At 41.7% G+C, this 18,037-nt stretch overlaps 1 protein-coding gene across 11 annotated transcripts in view; it reads right to left on the bottom strand.

Moving 5' to 3' along the window:
* The window catches only part of LOC136439664 (multidrug resistance-associated protein 1-like), a 55,729-nt gene that overhangs the window by 9,700 nt on the left and 27,992 nt on the right, over positions 1 to 18,037 (bottom strand). For 2 of the 11 annotated variants that reach the window (XM_066435168.1, XM_066435178.1), the window contains 4 exons: positions 16,226 to 16,340; positions 15,495 to 15,750; positions 14,528 to 14,741; positions 12,344 to 12,654 (listed from right to left, as the gene is read on the bottom strand). In XM_066435168.1, coding sequence (XP_066291265.1) covers positions 12,344 to 12,654; positions 14,528 to 14,741; positions 15,495 to 15,750; positions 16,226 to 16,340 — 896 coding nt within the window. Of the gene's footprint in view, positions 1 to 407; positions 719 to 2,043; positions 2,355 to 5,501; positions 5,813 to 7,231; positions 7,543 to 9,142; positions 9,454 to 10,697; positions 11,009 to 11,784; positions 12,096 to 12,343; positions 12,655 to 14,527; positions 14,742 to 15,494; positions 15,751 to 16,225; positions 16,341 to 18,037 lie in introns of all 11 variants that reach the window. The other 9 variants (XM_066435171.1, XM_066435172.1, XM_066435176.1 and 6 more) reach the window with 9 other exon arrangements.

Below are 18,037 nucleotides of genomic sequence, written 5' to 3'. Positions count from 1 at the left end.
CTGACAGAAACACACAACCATGTACCGAAGACTGACGTGAATATACAAACTTGCCAGACAATAGACAGTTTCTATATGACCAGGCCTTAAAGATAACCACCACTATCAATGTTAACTTGGATGTCCAAGCAAAATGGAGGCAAGGCAGGCAGGTGATGGCAGCTAACTGTTACATTGTGTTGTAGTATGTCAATGGTTAATAGAAATTCACTTCAGATATAGTTGGGATAAAACAAGCAGGATAGAAGCCTTAAGTTCCACCTAGTCTGATCTTTAAAAATAATTCTTGGTATGATCTGCCTAAGCAAGTAGGCAAACTGCTGGCTTCAACTATAATATAAGCATAGGCACATAAACAGATGGGCCCATGCTAGCAAGCAAGTTAAAGAACGAATTTCAGAGTGTACCTGTATGAAATAGTAAAGCACCACCAGAGGCACCAGCGCAGTAAGGAACAAGGGCGTTGCGATGCTCACAACAATAATGATGTTTAGGACTTCGAAGAAACAAAAGACCATCCAAGACAAGATCTCTGGTAATTTAGTGTCCAATATCTCTATGTCCAAGGAGAATCGGTTAACGATCCTCCCGAGTGGCGTAACGTCGAAGAAAGTCAGAGGTAAGCGTAAGATGTTGGCAAGCATATCTCTATGGAGGCACATGGAAGCGTGTATAACGCCCAGGGTAAGCAACAAGTCCCCTGCGAGGGTTAGGAGTCCTGTAAGACAAAAAATGGAACAATTGCTTTGTCATTATGATCAGAACATAGCCTTTAACCTGTGGAAGTCTAAGGGTCCCTTTTCTGTAAGAGCCAGTTTATGATTCATGCCATGGGAGGCATGGTGAAAAAACTACATTAGCCTTGAACCTTGAACGAGGACATCTGTGATGTCACCTCGGGAGACAATGAGTCCTTCTGCACCACTCAGTCCAGTCTTCCAGATCTCAGCTCTGTTGTTAAAATGTCACTGAGCCCAGCATCCCTTTTTAGATTGTCAATGAGGGTTGTGCGTCTCCTGCCCCTTTTTCTCCTTCCCTCTGTTGGCTCCCAGAGGATAAGCTGGCTGGCTGTCAGCTCGGTATGCCGGACGCAGTGTCCAGACAGTGCCATCCTTCGGTGCCTTATCTTCTGGGAGAGTCTGGGAAGATGGCCGGAGAGTGCGGAGTTTGTCATACGGCCCTCCCAGGTGACATTCAGCACTTTTCGGAGCATCCGGGTGTACATCCCGTCGAGTGACCTCTCGTCCTGTACCGTCAGAGTCCAGGTCTCCGAGCCATACAACAGTACACACTCGACAGTTGAGACGAAAAGTCTTCGCTTGAGTTTGTTGTCCATGTTGGACTCCCAAACTCTCCTCATGCTGTGTAGGGTGCTACATTAGAATGCAGGATATTCAACAGAAGTCTCCGGCTGTGTAAATGTAGGTGTAGGGAGGAAAGTGTACAGGGAGGAATGTCAATCCGCCATAGGCAGAGAAGAAAGCTGCCACCACTACACCAACACCTAGAGACAACAGCAGAGAGAATCAGTGGTTTTAATTGCTGTTTCCTCAAAATTCAGAACCTGTATTAGCCTGTTCTATTTCACCATTTTGACTTTCTGCTGTCTGAAGTAAGGAAACTTTTGGAAAGGTTTGGATCATCTCGAATGACTACCACCTGACAGAAACACACAAACATGTACAAACTAACCAGACAATAGACAGTTTCTATTTGACCAGGCCTTAACGATAACCACCACTATCAATGTTAACTTGTATGTCCAAGCAGAATGGAGGCAAGGCAGGAAGGTGATGGCAGTTGTTAGTATCTCAACAGTTGAAATGTTCGGAAATTCACGTTATACTGTAGCTAGGATAAAACAAGCAGGGTAGAAGCCTTAAGTGCCATAAAGTCTGATTTTCAAAAATAATTCTTGGTTTGATCTGCCTAAGCAAGCTGCTGGCTTCAGCTATAGTATAATATAAGCATACTTAGGCACATACTAGTATACAGATGGGCCCATGCCAGAAAGCAAGTTAAAGAACGAATTTCAAAGTGTACCTGTATGAAATAGTAAAGCACCACCAGAGGCACCATCGCAGTAAGGAACAAGGGCGTTGCGATGCTCACAACGATAATGATGTTCAGTACTTCGAAGAAACAATAGACCATGTCCGACAAGATCCAGAATAATTTAGTGTCCAATATCTCTACGTCCAAGGAGAATCGGTTAACGATCCTTCCGAGTGGCGTCACGTCGAAGAAAGTCAGCGGTAAGCGTAAGATGTTGGCAAGCATGTCTCTATGTAGACACATGGAAGCGTGTATAACGCCCAGGGTGAGCAATGAGTCCCCTGCGAGAGTTAGGAGTCCTGTAAGACAAGAAATGGAAGAATTGCTTCGTCATTATGATCAGAACATAGCCTTTAACCTGTGGAAGTCTAAGGGTCCCTTTTCTGTAAGAGCCAGTTTATGATTCACGCCATGGGGGGCATGCACGAAGTGAATGCATGATATTCAACAGAAGTCTCCGGCAGTGTGTAAATGTAGGTGTATATAGGGAGGTAAGTGTACAGGGAGGAATGTATCCGCCATACGCAGAGAAGAAAGCTGCCACCACTACACCAACACCTAGAGACAACAGAGAATCAGTGGTTTTAACAATAATTGCTTTTTCCTCAAAATTCAGAACCTTAACCCGTATTAGGTAAGGAACATAAGCTGCATTACAGCAGGGGGTTAGTCTACTGGTAGTGGTACATGTTTAACTCCCATAATGATAACCTTTCTCATAAATGCTGAGAGCTAAGCAGGTAGGGCAATTTTTGAAGTCTTTGATAAGCACTCTATCCACTAGGCTATTGCACTGGTCTTAATAGGAACAGGGTCGAAGCCTTGCAATTTAAAAAAAAGTTCAAACCCTAAAAGCCGCTGCTAAGCAGGCAAAAGCACTAGTGAGAACAGTGTGTTTGACGACTTGTTCACACTTTTCTACAGTCACACCATCTTCAACCTTTATCAAATAATAATATTTATTGTTGTTGAAAGAAGAACGCAGATAATTTTGTGGTAATTCAACCCTCTGACTGCTGTTAACATTTGTACATATAAGAAATATGAGCTTTAATATAGGCACATACATTTGTATGTTAGGCCCATTTCAGGACGACGGTGTACCTGTATGAAATAGTAAAGTATCACGAGTGGCACCATTGCAGTAAGGAACAAGGGTGTTGCCAAGCTGACAACGATAATGCTGTTCAAGACTTTGAAGAAAAAATAGATGATGTCTCCCAAGATCATGTCCAATCGATTGTCCAACATCTCTACGTCCAAAGAGAATCGGCTAATGATCCTTCCAAGTGGCGTTACGTCGAAGAAAGTCAGCGGTAAGCGTAAGATGTTGGAAAGCATATCTCTATGGAGGCACATTGAAGCGTGTATGGCACCCAGTGCAAGTAACGAGTCCCCTGCAAACATTAGGAGTCCTGCAAGACAACAATAACAACTTGGTCATAATATGATTACATTGTAGCCTTTAACCTCTGGAAGTCTATCAAAGGGAACCTCAGCACGCCAACAAGCCCATGGGGAGGGGGGCTCTGAAAAGCCAAGTACACAGCGATACCTCTCCTAAAGAGATGCATGAGAAATAATGGAGTCAGTAATGGGCATAAAAAAAGGAGCATCTGTAAGATGAAGCTTAGAGCTTCAGTTATGTAATACTTTTGTGTAAGAGTGCATGCAGAAGAGGACTTATATTTTGCATAGTACATACATGTACATGTGTACGATAAATCTCTAAACTTTTGCAGTGGTTTTCTTTTTGTAGTTTCCGCAGTGATCTCTCCACAAAGTAGCTAGTAACTATACCAGGCTATGGATATGGACTGATAGTTAGGTCTTATTCTATTATGCTGCATTTTAGATTGTATTTATTGCTTTGTTTGTGATATATAGGGCCCAAGTCTATGCAATATACTGCAATTCTTGATTTGTTAACTGTACCTTAATTTTAGCTGATTTAACTGTCACTAGTCAACAGCTAAGATTTTATCATCGCCACTATTTGATCACTAATATCTAAGCCAGTAATGTTTGTTCCCACCGTTAAAATTAAGTGCCGTGACCTACTCCATTTTCCCCCAACAGCTATATTTTCCTGCTGCTATATTAAAGTGATTTACAGTGCTTTGCTACATGTTCTGTAATGTTTTATATGTGGGTCATGACAACAGCAATAGCTACCTGTGTCGCACATGTATTGTACCATGATCACAATTCCAATAAAATCAAACCAAGTGTAACAACACTGTTTGAAAACAACAGCTCAAGATATTAAGGCAGACCTTTCATTCATCAGCTAACAGGCATATGAAGTCAGCCAGAGCAAGTTAAAAAAACAACAACTTCTGAGACATTCCCTAATGATAACTTTGTCTCAAGCGCTAACCATAGCTACTTGGAACAGAGGGCAGAGGTACTGTAAAAGAAGGCACTGGACAAGAAGCGAATAGATTTAAAGTGATCTTGATCAACCAATGGTTTATCATAATATAGACAAGTCTTAAATGCAAAGGACAACTGCAAAGCACAACGTTGTGAAGAAGTTGACTCTGGAAATCAACTGTGGACATCTGTTTCTGTATAGCCAGTATAACCTGACCCTTTGGCGTATCAGTCACCAGCTTCCCAGGTATACGGTGCTGTAGCAGCTGGTCATACTACACTGAACGACCTGTAACACCTAACCTTCGAACATCTACATGTAGCTGTAGACAAGACCCAGATTTCACGCATATCATTTGCCAGAGTTAGTGCTACAGATACCCTGCCTGTCCCTTCATATTGAACTTCATGTACTAGATAGCGACATAAAGCTAACCTCTTATAACTGTCTGTCTTTTTAAAGATGGACTATGTAGAATGTTGATTAATTCACAAACATTGCCATTCCATACTTATTACATTGAAGGACAATCAAACGTTTTGTGCTTTAAATGTCTTCATTTACATGTTAAATGGGCAAGAATGGTGGCTGTTAGTATGATATTAAGGACATGGACAAAGGACATGGACAAAGATGAAAGTTAAAGTACATATAATAGAGATGATCTGGTGTCATCCGTCACTGATTATCATAGCCAATCAAAAATGCTTTAAAATCACGCAATGCAGCAGTCTACTCCAACAAGCCAGTTCATACGTTGAATTGCGCATGTGCGAGGTCAAAGGTGAAGACCCCTAACTTGTAAACAGTTCTTGTCTAGACCATGCTTGAAATCATGTCCAGACTTGTTTATGTCTCGGGGCATTCAACTTTGACATATTATCCACAATGCATCACACGCAGCGCATACACAGTTTAACCGGTGAACCAGCTTATTCAAGCATCTTAACAAGTCTATATACAGGGAGTTCATATAATGGTATCCTCTATTGCTCGTTTAATATGCAAATACATGTAAAAAAACAGGTGTAGCCTGCAGGTGAAACCTCCAGGTGAGTGTCGGTGTTACCTGGATGAAAAAGTAGAGAACTCCGAGCGGCAGAATGACAGTGGCAAAGATAGGCGTACTCATGACTATCACAATAATGGCGCTCAGAATCTTAGTCACACAGTGGATGATGCTGGACATCCTGGCGGGCAGGACAGAATCCACCGTGTTTATGTCCTGGGAAAATCGGTTGAGGATTCGTCCGACAGGGGTGGAATCAAAGAACGTCATGGGAAGGCGCAACACGTTGGACACCAAGAGACGGTGCATGTGCCTCGCCGATACAAAGCCTCCCACCGCTACAGAGAATGCTGTGAGAACCACTGCCACACCTATGGTAGATGGCAAGAAGAGGGAAGCTCTGTTAATGGTAGCAAGCAGAGATATAGAAGCCTTTTATGGCAGCTTTAAAGCATACTCCAGCCATTGTAAGAACATAATAGCCTACTAGTAAGGTAAGAACAACATAAAAGTAAGATGTCTGGGTTAAAACAAATCATGATTAGGATACATAATTGCAATAGACAAGACACATTGTGCATCCTTCAACTTCAACTACCCACGCGAGGGGCAGAGTAGGGGGGGGAGGAGGTCCCAGGCTAAGACAGGGGGCCTCCATTCAATCATAGCCTAGTAAGTTATTTGTACACAACCAAGACTTAGTGTTTTATTCAAGACAGAAGTCTTGGTGACGCACTACCAGTGGGTGTCGCTGCTAACAGATGCATTCCCAAACATCAAGTATCTACATAGCCCAAGCCATTATCAGGTACAGACAACGCTATACGTTAGTGACCACCTCTACATATAAGGACTACCTCGCCAATGTGACCACTTTTTTTTCCATTGACACCAAATTTCAAATTCTGAATCCTAAAAAAAAACCAGGTCATCAGATTCTGAAACTAAGGTCATATTATTGACAATCAAAGACATAACCCTTCAATGAAACTACATAAACTTTTGAAACAGGATATCCAAGAAGTGGTGGTTCTCTGAGATAAAGCTGTGAAAGTCTAGTTCAGATGCATGACGGCTAGCAGGCTACTCTACTAGTATCTGTCAAGGCTTAGTGTGCTACTTTGCACCACTAAAGGACTGTAGCCTGACTAAATCGCGCTCCTAGCGGCCGGCCTGATGGATACCGTCCCCTAGAGGTGGGGGTCATTAACCTCCGCCAGCGAGAGATTGTGTAAACACAGGCTACAAAGGACTGTACCTGTATCAAATAGCTGGTTAATTGCAAGATGTCATTGCATACAAAGTTAGCACGTACATGTAAATCTCGATTGACATCATTCGAAACTCCCAGGCTGCAATCCATAACTGGTATTTGTTGCTAAACTGCCCATTGAAAACAACTAACTTCCAAGTTAATAAAAATTATCTATAATTTCCTTGTCTTCAAAACTTGTTTTGACAAAGACAGCACACAATAACAACACAGACATAGGAGTACATGTACAAGTATGCATGCACACAGGAGACAGCAACCTAGAAGTAAAACGAAACAATTGTGATCAGCGAACAGAATCACGACTGTTTTGTTCCAGACAAAATACAGATAGGACCGTTGTACTCCAATTGCTCGCTATTTGTTATTCATGAAACAACCACCAAGACGGTACACTGTAGTGAACCACAAATTAGAAAGACTGGTATGATCTATAGTTAATGACAGCAAGTCAGTTCACGACTGGGTATATAGTGTGTTTACTGCACGTGTGTTTCAGAAAAAGCCTCCATTTTACCTGCACAAAGAAGTAAACAATCCCAAGTGGCAGCAAGACAGTGGCAAAGATAGGTGTGCTCATTGTGATAACAATGATGCTGCTTAAAACACGGAGACAGCAGCGCAGGAAAATGTTCATTCTTTCCGGAACGACACAGTCGATTATGTACGTGTCACTTGCGAATCTGTTCAGAATGCGCCCTATCGGGTTGGTGTCGAAGAATTCCATTGGAAGCGACAGTATGCTTGATAGTAGGAGAGAGTGGAGGCGGCGAGATGCTAGTACTCCTCCATAAGCCATGGCGAATCTCACCACGGACATAAGCAAACCTATGTGCATGCAGAGAAAAACAAGACTTTCAGTTAGAAAATGTAATGTTGTGTATTTCACTGACAAAGTTCCCTTCCGAAACACGAAATCATTATCAGTAATGGAGAGTAGAACTGTTCTAATCAAAGCCAGGTCCAATAAATCTTTAAAGGCATCCAGAGCATTTTATGAGGCTTGAAATTTGAATAAAAAAAACTCAAATTTCTACTCATTCCTACACATAATAAGTTTCAATAACACTCTACCATTACATATTGAAATCAAATGGGCGAAGATACGATGTCGTTGTGTGGTGAGAACTGATAGAAAATCCAAGCCCTAATAGACTGATCCTGATTGTCCATCACAATTAGCGGTTCGACCAATGAGAGAGTGACTGCATGTCAGTCAAATATTTGCATTTCTATGTTTTATTTTTGCATTTCTGCATTTCGACGGAGGTGGGCGGGGCTATGGTATCGGTATATTTACACTAGGCGCGTGAAACTAAAAGATCACCATTTAGCTTATTTTTGTGCCGCTTTTGAGCACTTTTGATAAGAAATCTGCACGCAAATGTGGTAAACAGTGGTATAAGATATCAATTTCATAAAGATTACAGCAACTAGAATATTTCCAGTTTTCAAGCCTCATAAAATGCTCTGGGTGCCTTTAAGAAACAATTCCAAACCTTAAAGAAATTCCCCTTAAACATTCATGACAAGCACCGCTATTACAGGAAGCTAGTAACAGTTCTACTTTTTACAGTCATTTTATTCATAATAGTTATGTATATCAAAGAGGGAAAGGTTAAAGGCAGATTTTGCATGGAAGTATCATCAAGATTTCTACTATCTTGATATCTACCATAATTTATGACTTATGAAGCAGTAATATAGTCCGAATAATGGGGTGAAGGAAACACAATGCAAGTTATTCAGAATCTGTTCAAGTTGCAACATTTTTCACATGTCTGCACTGTCTGTATGTATCAGTCAAGGCTTAGTGTACTACTTTGCACCACCAAAGGACTGTATCTGCATAGAATGGCTAGTTAATTGCAAGATGCACGATAGCACATACAATCAAGTCAATCTTGATTGACATCATCCGAATCTCCCAGTATGCAATCCATAACTGGTATTTGTTGCTAAACTGCCCTCTCAAAACAACTAACTTCTAAAGTTAATATCTATAACTCATTTGTCTTCAAAAATTGTTTTGACAAAGAGAGCACACAATTACAACAGAATCTGATATAGAAACAATGTAGGAGTACAACAAAAAAACATGTACAATGGAGACAGCACATACAAATGTATGAATGCACACAGGAGACAGCAATCTATATGTAAATTAAAGTAAACTGAAACAATTATGATCAGTGAAAGGCATCACAATTGTTTTGTTCCAGACAAAATACAGACAGGATCATTGTACTCTAATTTCTTGCTATTTGTTATTCATGAAACAATGAAGGTACCAAGAAGGTACACTGAAATGATGCACAAATTAGAACGACTGGTTTTTCGTTAATGACAGAAAGTCAGTTCACTACTGTGCTTATAGTGTATTAGCCGCGCATGTGTTTAGATAGTTCAGATAAAGCATAAATTTTACCTGCACAAAGAAGTAAAGAATCCCGAGTGGCAGCAGGACAGTCGCAATGATAGGCGTGCTCATTGTGATAACAATGACGCAGCTTATAGCACCGAAAAGGCAGCGCAGGAAAACGTTCAATCTTTCCGCAATGACCCTGTCGACAGTGTATATGTCGCTTGCGAATCTGTTCAGAATGCGCCCTATCGTGTTGGTCTCGAAGAATTCCATTGGAAGCGACAGTACGCTGGATAGCAGGAGAGAGTGGAGGTAGCGGGATGCACGTACTCCTCCTAACGCCGAGCTCAATCTCATCATAGAAGAAAAAATACCTATGTGCATCCAGAGAAAAACAAGACTTTCAGTCATAATAATATGTACCGTAAATGCATTCAAGTTAGTTTAGCTTTTATTTCGCGCTAAGGAGAAAATGGAGTGTTTGCGTTGTTTCGAAGTTTGCGGCAGCGCTATAGTCACCTACTGCTACAGTATTGGATAAAAATGTTTGCGGTGGCTTTAAGTTTGCGATGAAACGGTCGCTGCGAAAACTGCAAACATAAAACCACCGCGACTATTTCTGCATTTACAGTAATTCAAAGAGGGAAGACTAAAAGGCAATTTTGCATGCTCGTATCATCAAGATATTTGCATGCAAATATCATACCTAAATATTCAAGAATACATACATGTAGTGAGTACAGGAAGCTATGTTGTGCCTTTACACATGAAAGAGGAAACTTCAAGACTAAAAGGCGCTTTCCCTTCGAGTATCATCGATCATCTTGTCACCTACCGTAATCTAGACTGACTTGTCCACATAATGGGTCGAAGGAAACATAAAGCAAGTTACTCAAAATCTGTTCAACTTCAAGTTGCAACATCTACCTATATATCCAGTAGACTATTGACAAATCTAAAAGGGTTTGGAATTCTAAAAGCAGACTGACAAACTTGTTCAGCATTGTCCTAAGAGTCTAGATCATCAACTGTAGTATTTGCATTTAGACTTTTTGTAATAAACAACAATTTCATTTCTCATCTCAGGCAGGTTATGACACATTGAATAACCTGCCTTTTTGTTTGAGGCTCCCTTGTATACAACAGTTAGTGATTTTGAAACAGAACATAGATGCCAAAATAGAGGTTTACAATGGGCAGATGGAACAAATATTAATAGAAAAGAACATACAAGACATTTCTTAACTAAGGAAAAAAGACTGAGAGTTGAATAAGTAATCTGATCACTACTTTTCATAAAAGGGAAAAGATTCAGTGGTGAAAGATGTCAACTTGAAAACATCACAAGTCATACATGATTTCAAGCATTCAATGTAAAGAAAACATAACAACAAAACTATCTACAGTACAAGAAAGCAGCTACTGCAAGATCGGCAAGAGTCAGATGACCAGTCCGATGTACACTGGTCTGATGACAGAGAAGGCAGCATGTAGCTAGATGCTGCAGGACCTGAAAGACTTCATCGTACAGTCAGGTCAGAATCATTGACAGCAAGAGTCATTGGACTGTTTCTGAGAGGTGATGTGTGTTGTGACTTGCACTCAGCATATTCTGTACCTGGATGAAGAGATACATTAGGATGCAAGGCACCACTACGACCAGGATCAGGGGCGTGCTATAGGCCATGACGACGATCGAACTGAGAGTGCTCAAGAAAGTAAACAAGAACGATCTCATGCACTGGGGGATTATTTGGTCCAAGGTGTAAATGTCCTTGGCGAATCGGTTCAGGACGCGACCGAGCGGCGTGGTATCAAAGAAAGCCATGGGCAGTTGCAGGATATTGTTCATCAGGTTAGCATGCAACTTTGAAGAAGCATACAAGGCTCCAGTAGCAAGTACGAAACTGGAAAGCATCGCAAAGGCACCTGTACAGAAGGAAAAAAGGGAAAGAGAATGTCAAAAAACTACATCTACATTGTACATTGAAGTAACATCTACAGAATTGTTAGTATGACTAGCACTGCAGAGTGTAGATTAGGGGTGGATACCGGTTCGCTGAACCCGATTCAGACCTTTATAACATCCAAGAACCGAGTCCAAAAAAACTGAAAGCCAAAAACCTGAGTCCAAAAAAACCTGAACAAAGTACAAGACAGTATATTTTAATTTCTATTTTGTTTGATAAAAAGTGTTTTGAGTCTCGCCCCTGACAAAAAAGGCATTCAAAATAAGTGCAACATTCAAATATCAAACACTGGTTTATCTTGAAAGTTTTCTCAGCAAGAAACCTTTATAGTTGTGCATGTCAGTATTAATTCTCTATGCTTAATATTGGCCTAATAAAACAAAACATCAACTGGACTGGATCAGGTCCAGGTTCAGGTCCGGACCTTAACCTAAATCTCTGGACCTAAACTTGGACTTGGACCTTATTTAGCCGAACCAGTATCCACCCTGTACTGCAGATACTAGTCTGTTAGAAGAAGATGACTAGAACTTAAGTTAAAAAAAGGCACAGCACCAGCTTGGATGGCAGAGAAGGCAGCACCTCTACTTAGTTACCCTAGTCTAGGGAGATGTTACAGGACCTGAAACACACGACAGTGAGGTTAGAGATTGACAGCAGTAGGGACTGGACTGTTATTGTGTGGTGAGGTGTGTTTCAGTTATGTTGTGACTTGTACTCGGGACATTTCTGTACCTGGATGAAGAGATACAACAGAATGCAGGGCACGACCACTACCAGAATCAGGGGCGTGCTGTAGGCCATGACCACGATTGTGCTGAGAGTGCCCAAGAACGTGCTCATGAACGCCCTCAAGCACATGGGGACTATCTGGTCCACGGTGTAAATGTCCTTGGAGAATCGGTTCAGAACGCGCCCGAGCGGCGTGGTATCAAAGAACGCCATGGGCAGATTGAAGACATTCTCCAGCAGGCCAGCATGTAAGGATGTTGAGGCATGCAAGGCTCCGATAGCAAGGACGAAACTGGACATCATCACAACGAGACCTGCGCAGAGGGAATGTAACCACAAAGGCATCTACTGATCAGTAGTGTGTCATTGAATTTAGCATCTACAAGATGAATGGCAAGTTATGGCTAGAAGGCGCGGCAGTAGCACAGATCACAGAAAAAGGCATCATCCAGTGAGACGTTGAAGGACCTGAAAGACTAGGGTAAGATTAGCCAATGACAGGAGATGTGAGAAGACTGCTTGGGTGCGGTGACGTGTGACTTGCTCTATGCACACTGTGTACCTGGATGAAGAGATACAGAAGGACGCTGGGCACCACTGCCACAAGGATCAGGGGAGTGCTGTAGGTCATCACGATAACGGTGCTGAAGGTACTCAGGAAAGTGTACAAAAACATTTGCATGCACATGGGAATTATCTGGTCCACTGTGTATATGTCCCTCGAAAAGCGATTCAGGACGCGTCCGAGAGGCGTGGTATCGAAGAACGCCATGGGCAGGTGCAAAATGTTGTTCATCAGACTAGCATGCAAAGTGGTGGAGGCGAACAGTGCTCCAATTGCAAGAGCAAAACTGGAACACATTGAAAACAGACCTGTGGCCAAACATATATGGATCATCTTTAGTAAGAGCCATAGAAAGTAACTATACTGTAACTGGGGGAAAAACAAAAAAACTTACCAAACACAACAGTTACTGTACAATCAACAGTTTCATAATCTCTTCCAAATAAGTTCTGAATTTCATATACAGTGACTGTCATTTTTGCCCTAATACAAAAACCTTTACAGAATTCACCAATTGCAAGAAGATCATTAATGTTTGCATTATATCTAGGTCAATTTAATGATAGATACATTTTGCACATTTGTCAACATGGGTAAAAATGTATAACCAGATTGCCAAGTTGTGGTCATGTGGTTTGCATTAGCTGTCATTTTGCATGTCTAAGTGCATCTAAATGATGACGTTAACATAATTTCATCATATCTTGTTGACCAGGGGTGCATTGCAAGCTACAGTCAAACCTGCCTAGGCGACCACCTTTTCAACGCGACCACCTGGCCATGGTGACCGCTTTTTCTCGGTCCCGAAAATTTTCCCCATAGGCACAAGCATTAAGCTGCCTGCCCAAGGCGACCACCCGTCCAACGCGACCGCGACCGCCACGAATTGGGACCGCACAGAGCACAATCCCTGCCCATGGCGGCCGCCTAATTTTTAAGCGTGTGGTGACATCAGATCATTTTGCTGTCGGATTTCAAGGAAATGTTTTCAAGACTGTAAAGGACAAAAATAAGGACAAAAATATATGGAATAGCAATGTTATAGCATCGATTCCTCCATGAAGTGTTTAATAAAACGTTCCCCCTATAAACATTGTAAAGACAAATGTTTGTGATGTTGTTGTGCCTATCGTAATCTTATAATTTTAACGCAAACTCAGTTCCGTTTAAACTCAATTTTCAAAACGAATATGTAGTGCATGGCGTCAAAAGGCAGATTTCACAGAAATTACTACCTATTTCTTGTATTTTCAACAAAAATGTGTCTATGTCTTACTAAATTCCGCCGAAAAATGACTTCGCGGTGGGCAAAACATCGGGCGAGAAATGTTGTTCCTTGGTCCCGACGCCATCTTGGATTTGGGGCGGCCTGGATTTGGCGTAGCGCTGACTTTTCTAAAACACGATGCTTTTGTGTATGAACATTTACGAATACTCTAGTTATTGGTGAAATTTATTAAAATTCTTATTTTCTTTTTATTCCCATGAATCTCACAAACTTTTATTGGACGCTGTGCGTTCTGCTGCACTGACTTACCTTTCGATGCGGTCGCACAGAGCTAATGGCGGCGCGGCGCGACGAAATTACACCGTTCCGTTTTCATCTTTAGTTGTCAGATCGAAAACTTTTTGACCTTTTCATCCAGCGGTCGGCGCCCCAAAAAAGGCTGGGACCAGCAGGCGTTTTCTAGGGATCTGTCTTAGTCCTTAAAACTTCGATGATGTGCGTGTGTGTGTGTACTATTTAATGTAACATGTGAATGCGGGAGGGCGCTGCGAGATCATCGACTGATCGAGGCAACCATTGTTTTGTAGTAAAAATTATGACGAAAATTTGTACACGATGTAGCGGTATACAATTATTACATCGATAACGGAAAATGCAATTTTTTTAGGATCTTCCTGTCAATCAGAATTGAACCTGGTGGGGGTCATGCTGTCTAAATTCACATAATTTTCCATCCATTTACGTACTGTATTTGAAAACCTCGACCTGGAAACATGTGAGTGGAATCCTCTTCATGGCGACCACCTGTCCATCGCAACCGTTTTTGCTCGGTCCGCCGGGTGGTCGCCTTGGGCAGGTTTGACTGTATATTTCAAACATACAGTACAAAACACGATGTACTTCTAAACTAAAATGCTGACACCGTGGCTTGAATCAAGATTTTTGTACATCACCTTGTGCGATTCCAAGAGCACCGTACACTCCGAGGCGGAGATCCCTCAACCCGGCGTCCTGGGTACCATTGATGGGCTGGTCGTTACTCCACTCACTGAGCCATATGTTGGAGTAAATGGAGGCGGCGTTTTGAGCGCAGTACAGCAGACAGATGACGACAGACAAGGTGATGCCCACAGATTTCAGGTACTCCACAAACACCGAAGTTTTCACCTGAGGATCAAGACAATTTTCACTTTTTTTTCAGAGCAGAGCATTTTGTTTTTACTGCCCACATAATAATTTTGATTGATAATTGTACAGTTCTTGGTGGCAAATGTGCTAGATGTTGGCACATCGGCAACCAAATTCATAGTGTGTTTTTTGGCACACTTTTAGACAGATTAGTTGACGAGGCTCGGTGGGCGTCACTTCATGGAACGTCGCAGTGATCTCCCCAGAAATATAGAGCAGGATGGGGGGAGGGTGCCAGCCACAGGATACGTGTTGCAGGGTGTGTGTGTGTGTGTAGGGGGGGGGGGGGGGGGGGGGGGGGGGGGTGTCTGGAGGGGGCGCACACATCTCCTGCAACTTCAACTTGCCTTTACATCTGAAATTTCCAGTTTTGAGCAAAATTGTAGGCTTTGTTGGGGAAATATTGGCAGAAATACCCTAATGTTGAAAATCAACAGGATGGAGATAGGATTAGAACAGGATGGAGCGCCACTGTTCCATTCTTTAGGGAGATCGGTGCGTTGTGTAAAGTGCCTTTCCCAAGGGCACAACGTCGGGGCATGGTGAGCATCGAAACTGGGATCTATTTGTTCCTAGTCCAATGCTCTAATCATTGCGCCACACCGACATTTCTTTTGCCCACACAGATGTACAAAATTATACATCTTAATTTTTTAGGAATAGAACAATAACTATGCTTGAATTTGATACTTTCTGAATATGACACGATGCTAAAAGTTGATTCTAACCCACCCTGCCAGTTTCTGCGACCTCCTTCTGTATAAGCTTGTCTCCCTTGTCGTCTTTCTTTTGTGGCAGTTGGCACTTCTGCTCGTGGGAGAGGACGCGTTTGAGTGGGATGGGCTTGGCGATGCCGTCGAGCTTTCCCGAGATGCCGTCTGGCGACCCTTCGTGACTGCGGTGCAAGCTGCGCTGGCTGCCCTTGTCTGAGGACATGTCGCTTCTCATGCTCGTTGTTCGTACGCGAGACATGTCGCGACTCATTTGTCTATGAAACACGTCACAAATAATATCAAGGACATGTAGTCTTCATAAGTATTCAGAATACTGTTACCGGTATTAACTTCTAAATAAAATAGGCATCTATCAATGGTATTGTAATATTTTGTGTTTACATCTGAATTCTGCATTTTCCAAAATATAAACGGTTCCAAATCATCAACGAAAGTTTTCAAGTCTGACGGTAAGATTTCTCGACACATGCCAATATGCTTTGTTAAGTAAAAAAACTGACACCACCATCAGCTGTTGCTTTTGGGAATCTGTGAGGACCTTCAGAGTGAAAAGTTATAAGTGAAACTACTCCAAACTTTGTTGTCTATCATCCTTGCACCAGTGTGTCCATACATCAAAAGGAGAATGTACATTATACAAAAACAAATCTACAGCTTAAATTTTGTTCACATCTTGACATTATCCAAGCTTTACATCACCATTAACCCAGGTGCTTATTTTACACGTACCTGGCTAGAAGCCTTCGAGCCTGGGTGATTGGATTATCCTCCTCTACGTTCTGTGCTGGTAGCGACGGGTCATCATCCACCAGAACACCGATGTCCTCTTCACGAAGGGACATGACTGGGGATGTCAAATGGAAAATAGTTTAGAAACTCAATACGTAAAAGTCTCCTAATGTGTCATAAAAGCATTTACCCTTGTGATATGATTCTAATCTTTGGTTATAGCCATGATGATTCCCAATAAATATTATGTTTCATCTTTATACTATAAAGAAACAATACTTCACTCCCTTGAGGTGAAGTAACAAATACGTAACAACTTTCAGCACCAAGGAGAGGAATGCTGCTATTATGCCAAATGTAAAGCAAACAACAACAAAAATTATGCAAATGCAGAGGGTAAACATGTCTGAAAGGTGTGTTCCAAACTGCAGCAACAAACAAAATCACACAGACTTCAGGTCAGCAAGTAAAAGCACAAGTGAATCATGATCATCAACAGACGAAAAGCATCATAATTAGACATCTAAATTTTATGTGAAGTAAAAGTCTTTGGGTTGATCCTATGAGCAGACAGCAAGAAACTGCCTTACAAAATTTCCTTAATACAGTATGTATGATGACTACTGTGTATGTATAGAGGCTGAAAATTGAATTAAAAATTTTGTAAAAACCCATTAACACTTAGTAATCGTTGTAAAGAACCCAAAAGAAGCAGAAAAAGGCCAACATGGAAAAAGCAGCAGAAAAGCTAAGTGTACTTACCCACATGGAGAAAGACAGCCAAGAGGTTCAGCATGAGATAAAAACAGGGACAGAAATCGGCAGGGAGGAGTTATTTCATTGGCAAAGAACAGAAACAGATTCTGAGGCTTATTCTATCTAAGCCACACACAGGTACGTGCACAATAAATAATAATGCAGCACTACAAGAAAGTAGAAGCAAGTACACTGTACACTGCGGGAAAGACAGTACAAACCTTGACTGAAATACTTCGAACAAATGACTAAATGCTTAGTTTAAAGGGCTTCAAGTACATGCAGAAAACAAGGCAGCAAAATTGTATCTGGATGGTTGGACAATTTAAAAAAAATTCATTTGTCCTACATCAATAAAGTCTACTGGCCCAAACCAACTTTTCGCTGGCCCGAAATCAAAACGACATATTTATATGCATTTCTATTTGCAGGGAGGCAATCCTTTTTTTCTTTTCAATAAAAAAATCTCTCAGCTGTTACCATTCAGGAATGGCTCATAACGCTTGCATATTATTGACCAATATTTGGAAGGCCAGGGCTGGCTAACTTAACGGGCGTCTGACAAGCTTCTAGGACTGGTCAGTCAGGCGGGCCGCTTGGAGCAAAGTCAGGCTGGTGGACCAACATCTACCCACATTCACCCATGGAAAAAGGTAGGACATGCACTTGTTCTGTTGCACCCCGACCAATCGAATCACGTGAATCGCATTGAAACTCAGATTCGTATCAGCCATTTCCCGAAAAATCGCTTTCTAACTTGCGCTAACGCTACATCTGACCAAACAAACTCGCCAGTGAGATGGTGGAAGGTGTCAGCTTCCAAAAGACGTTTTCAGATTGACAATTTTGGCACTTTGGAAGTAATTGAATCCGCCCGCGATTTAACGTTTAGAGAAAAGTAAGAAACTAGAAGTTAAATCGCGGGCGGATTCAATCACTTCCAAAGTGCCAAAATTGTCAATCTGAAAACATCTTTTGGAAGCTGACACCTTCCATCATCTCACTGGCGAGTTTGTTTTGTCAGATTTAGTCTGCGAAACTTAGAAAGCGATTTGT

This window comes from Branchiostoma lanceolatum, chromosome 8 (genome assembly GCF_035083965.1).
Source record: "Branchiostoma lanceolatum isolate klBraLanc5 chromosome 8, klBraLanc5.hap2, whole genome shotgun sequence".
Lineage (NCBI taxonomy): Eukaryota > Metazoa > Chordata > Leptocardii > Amphioxiformes > Branchiostomatidae > Branchiostoma > Branchiostoma lanceolatum.
Note: the sequence above shows the minus strand (reverse complement) of the source record. Positions and strands in the feature narration are given on the sequence as shown.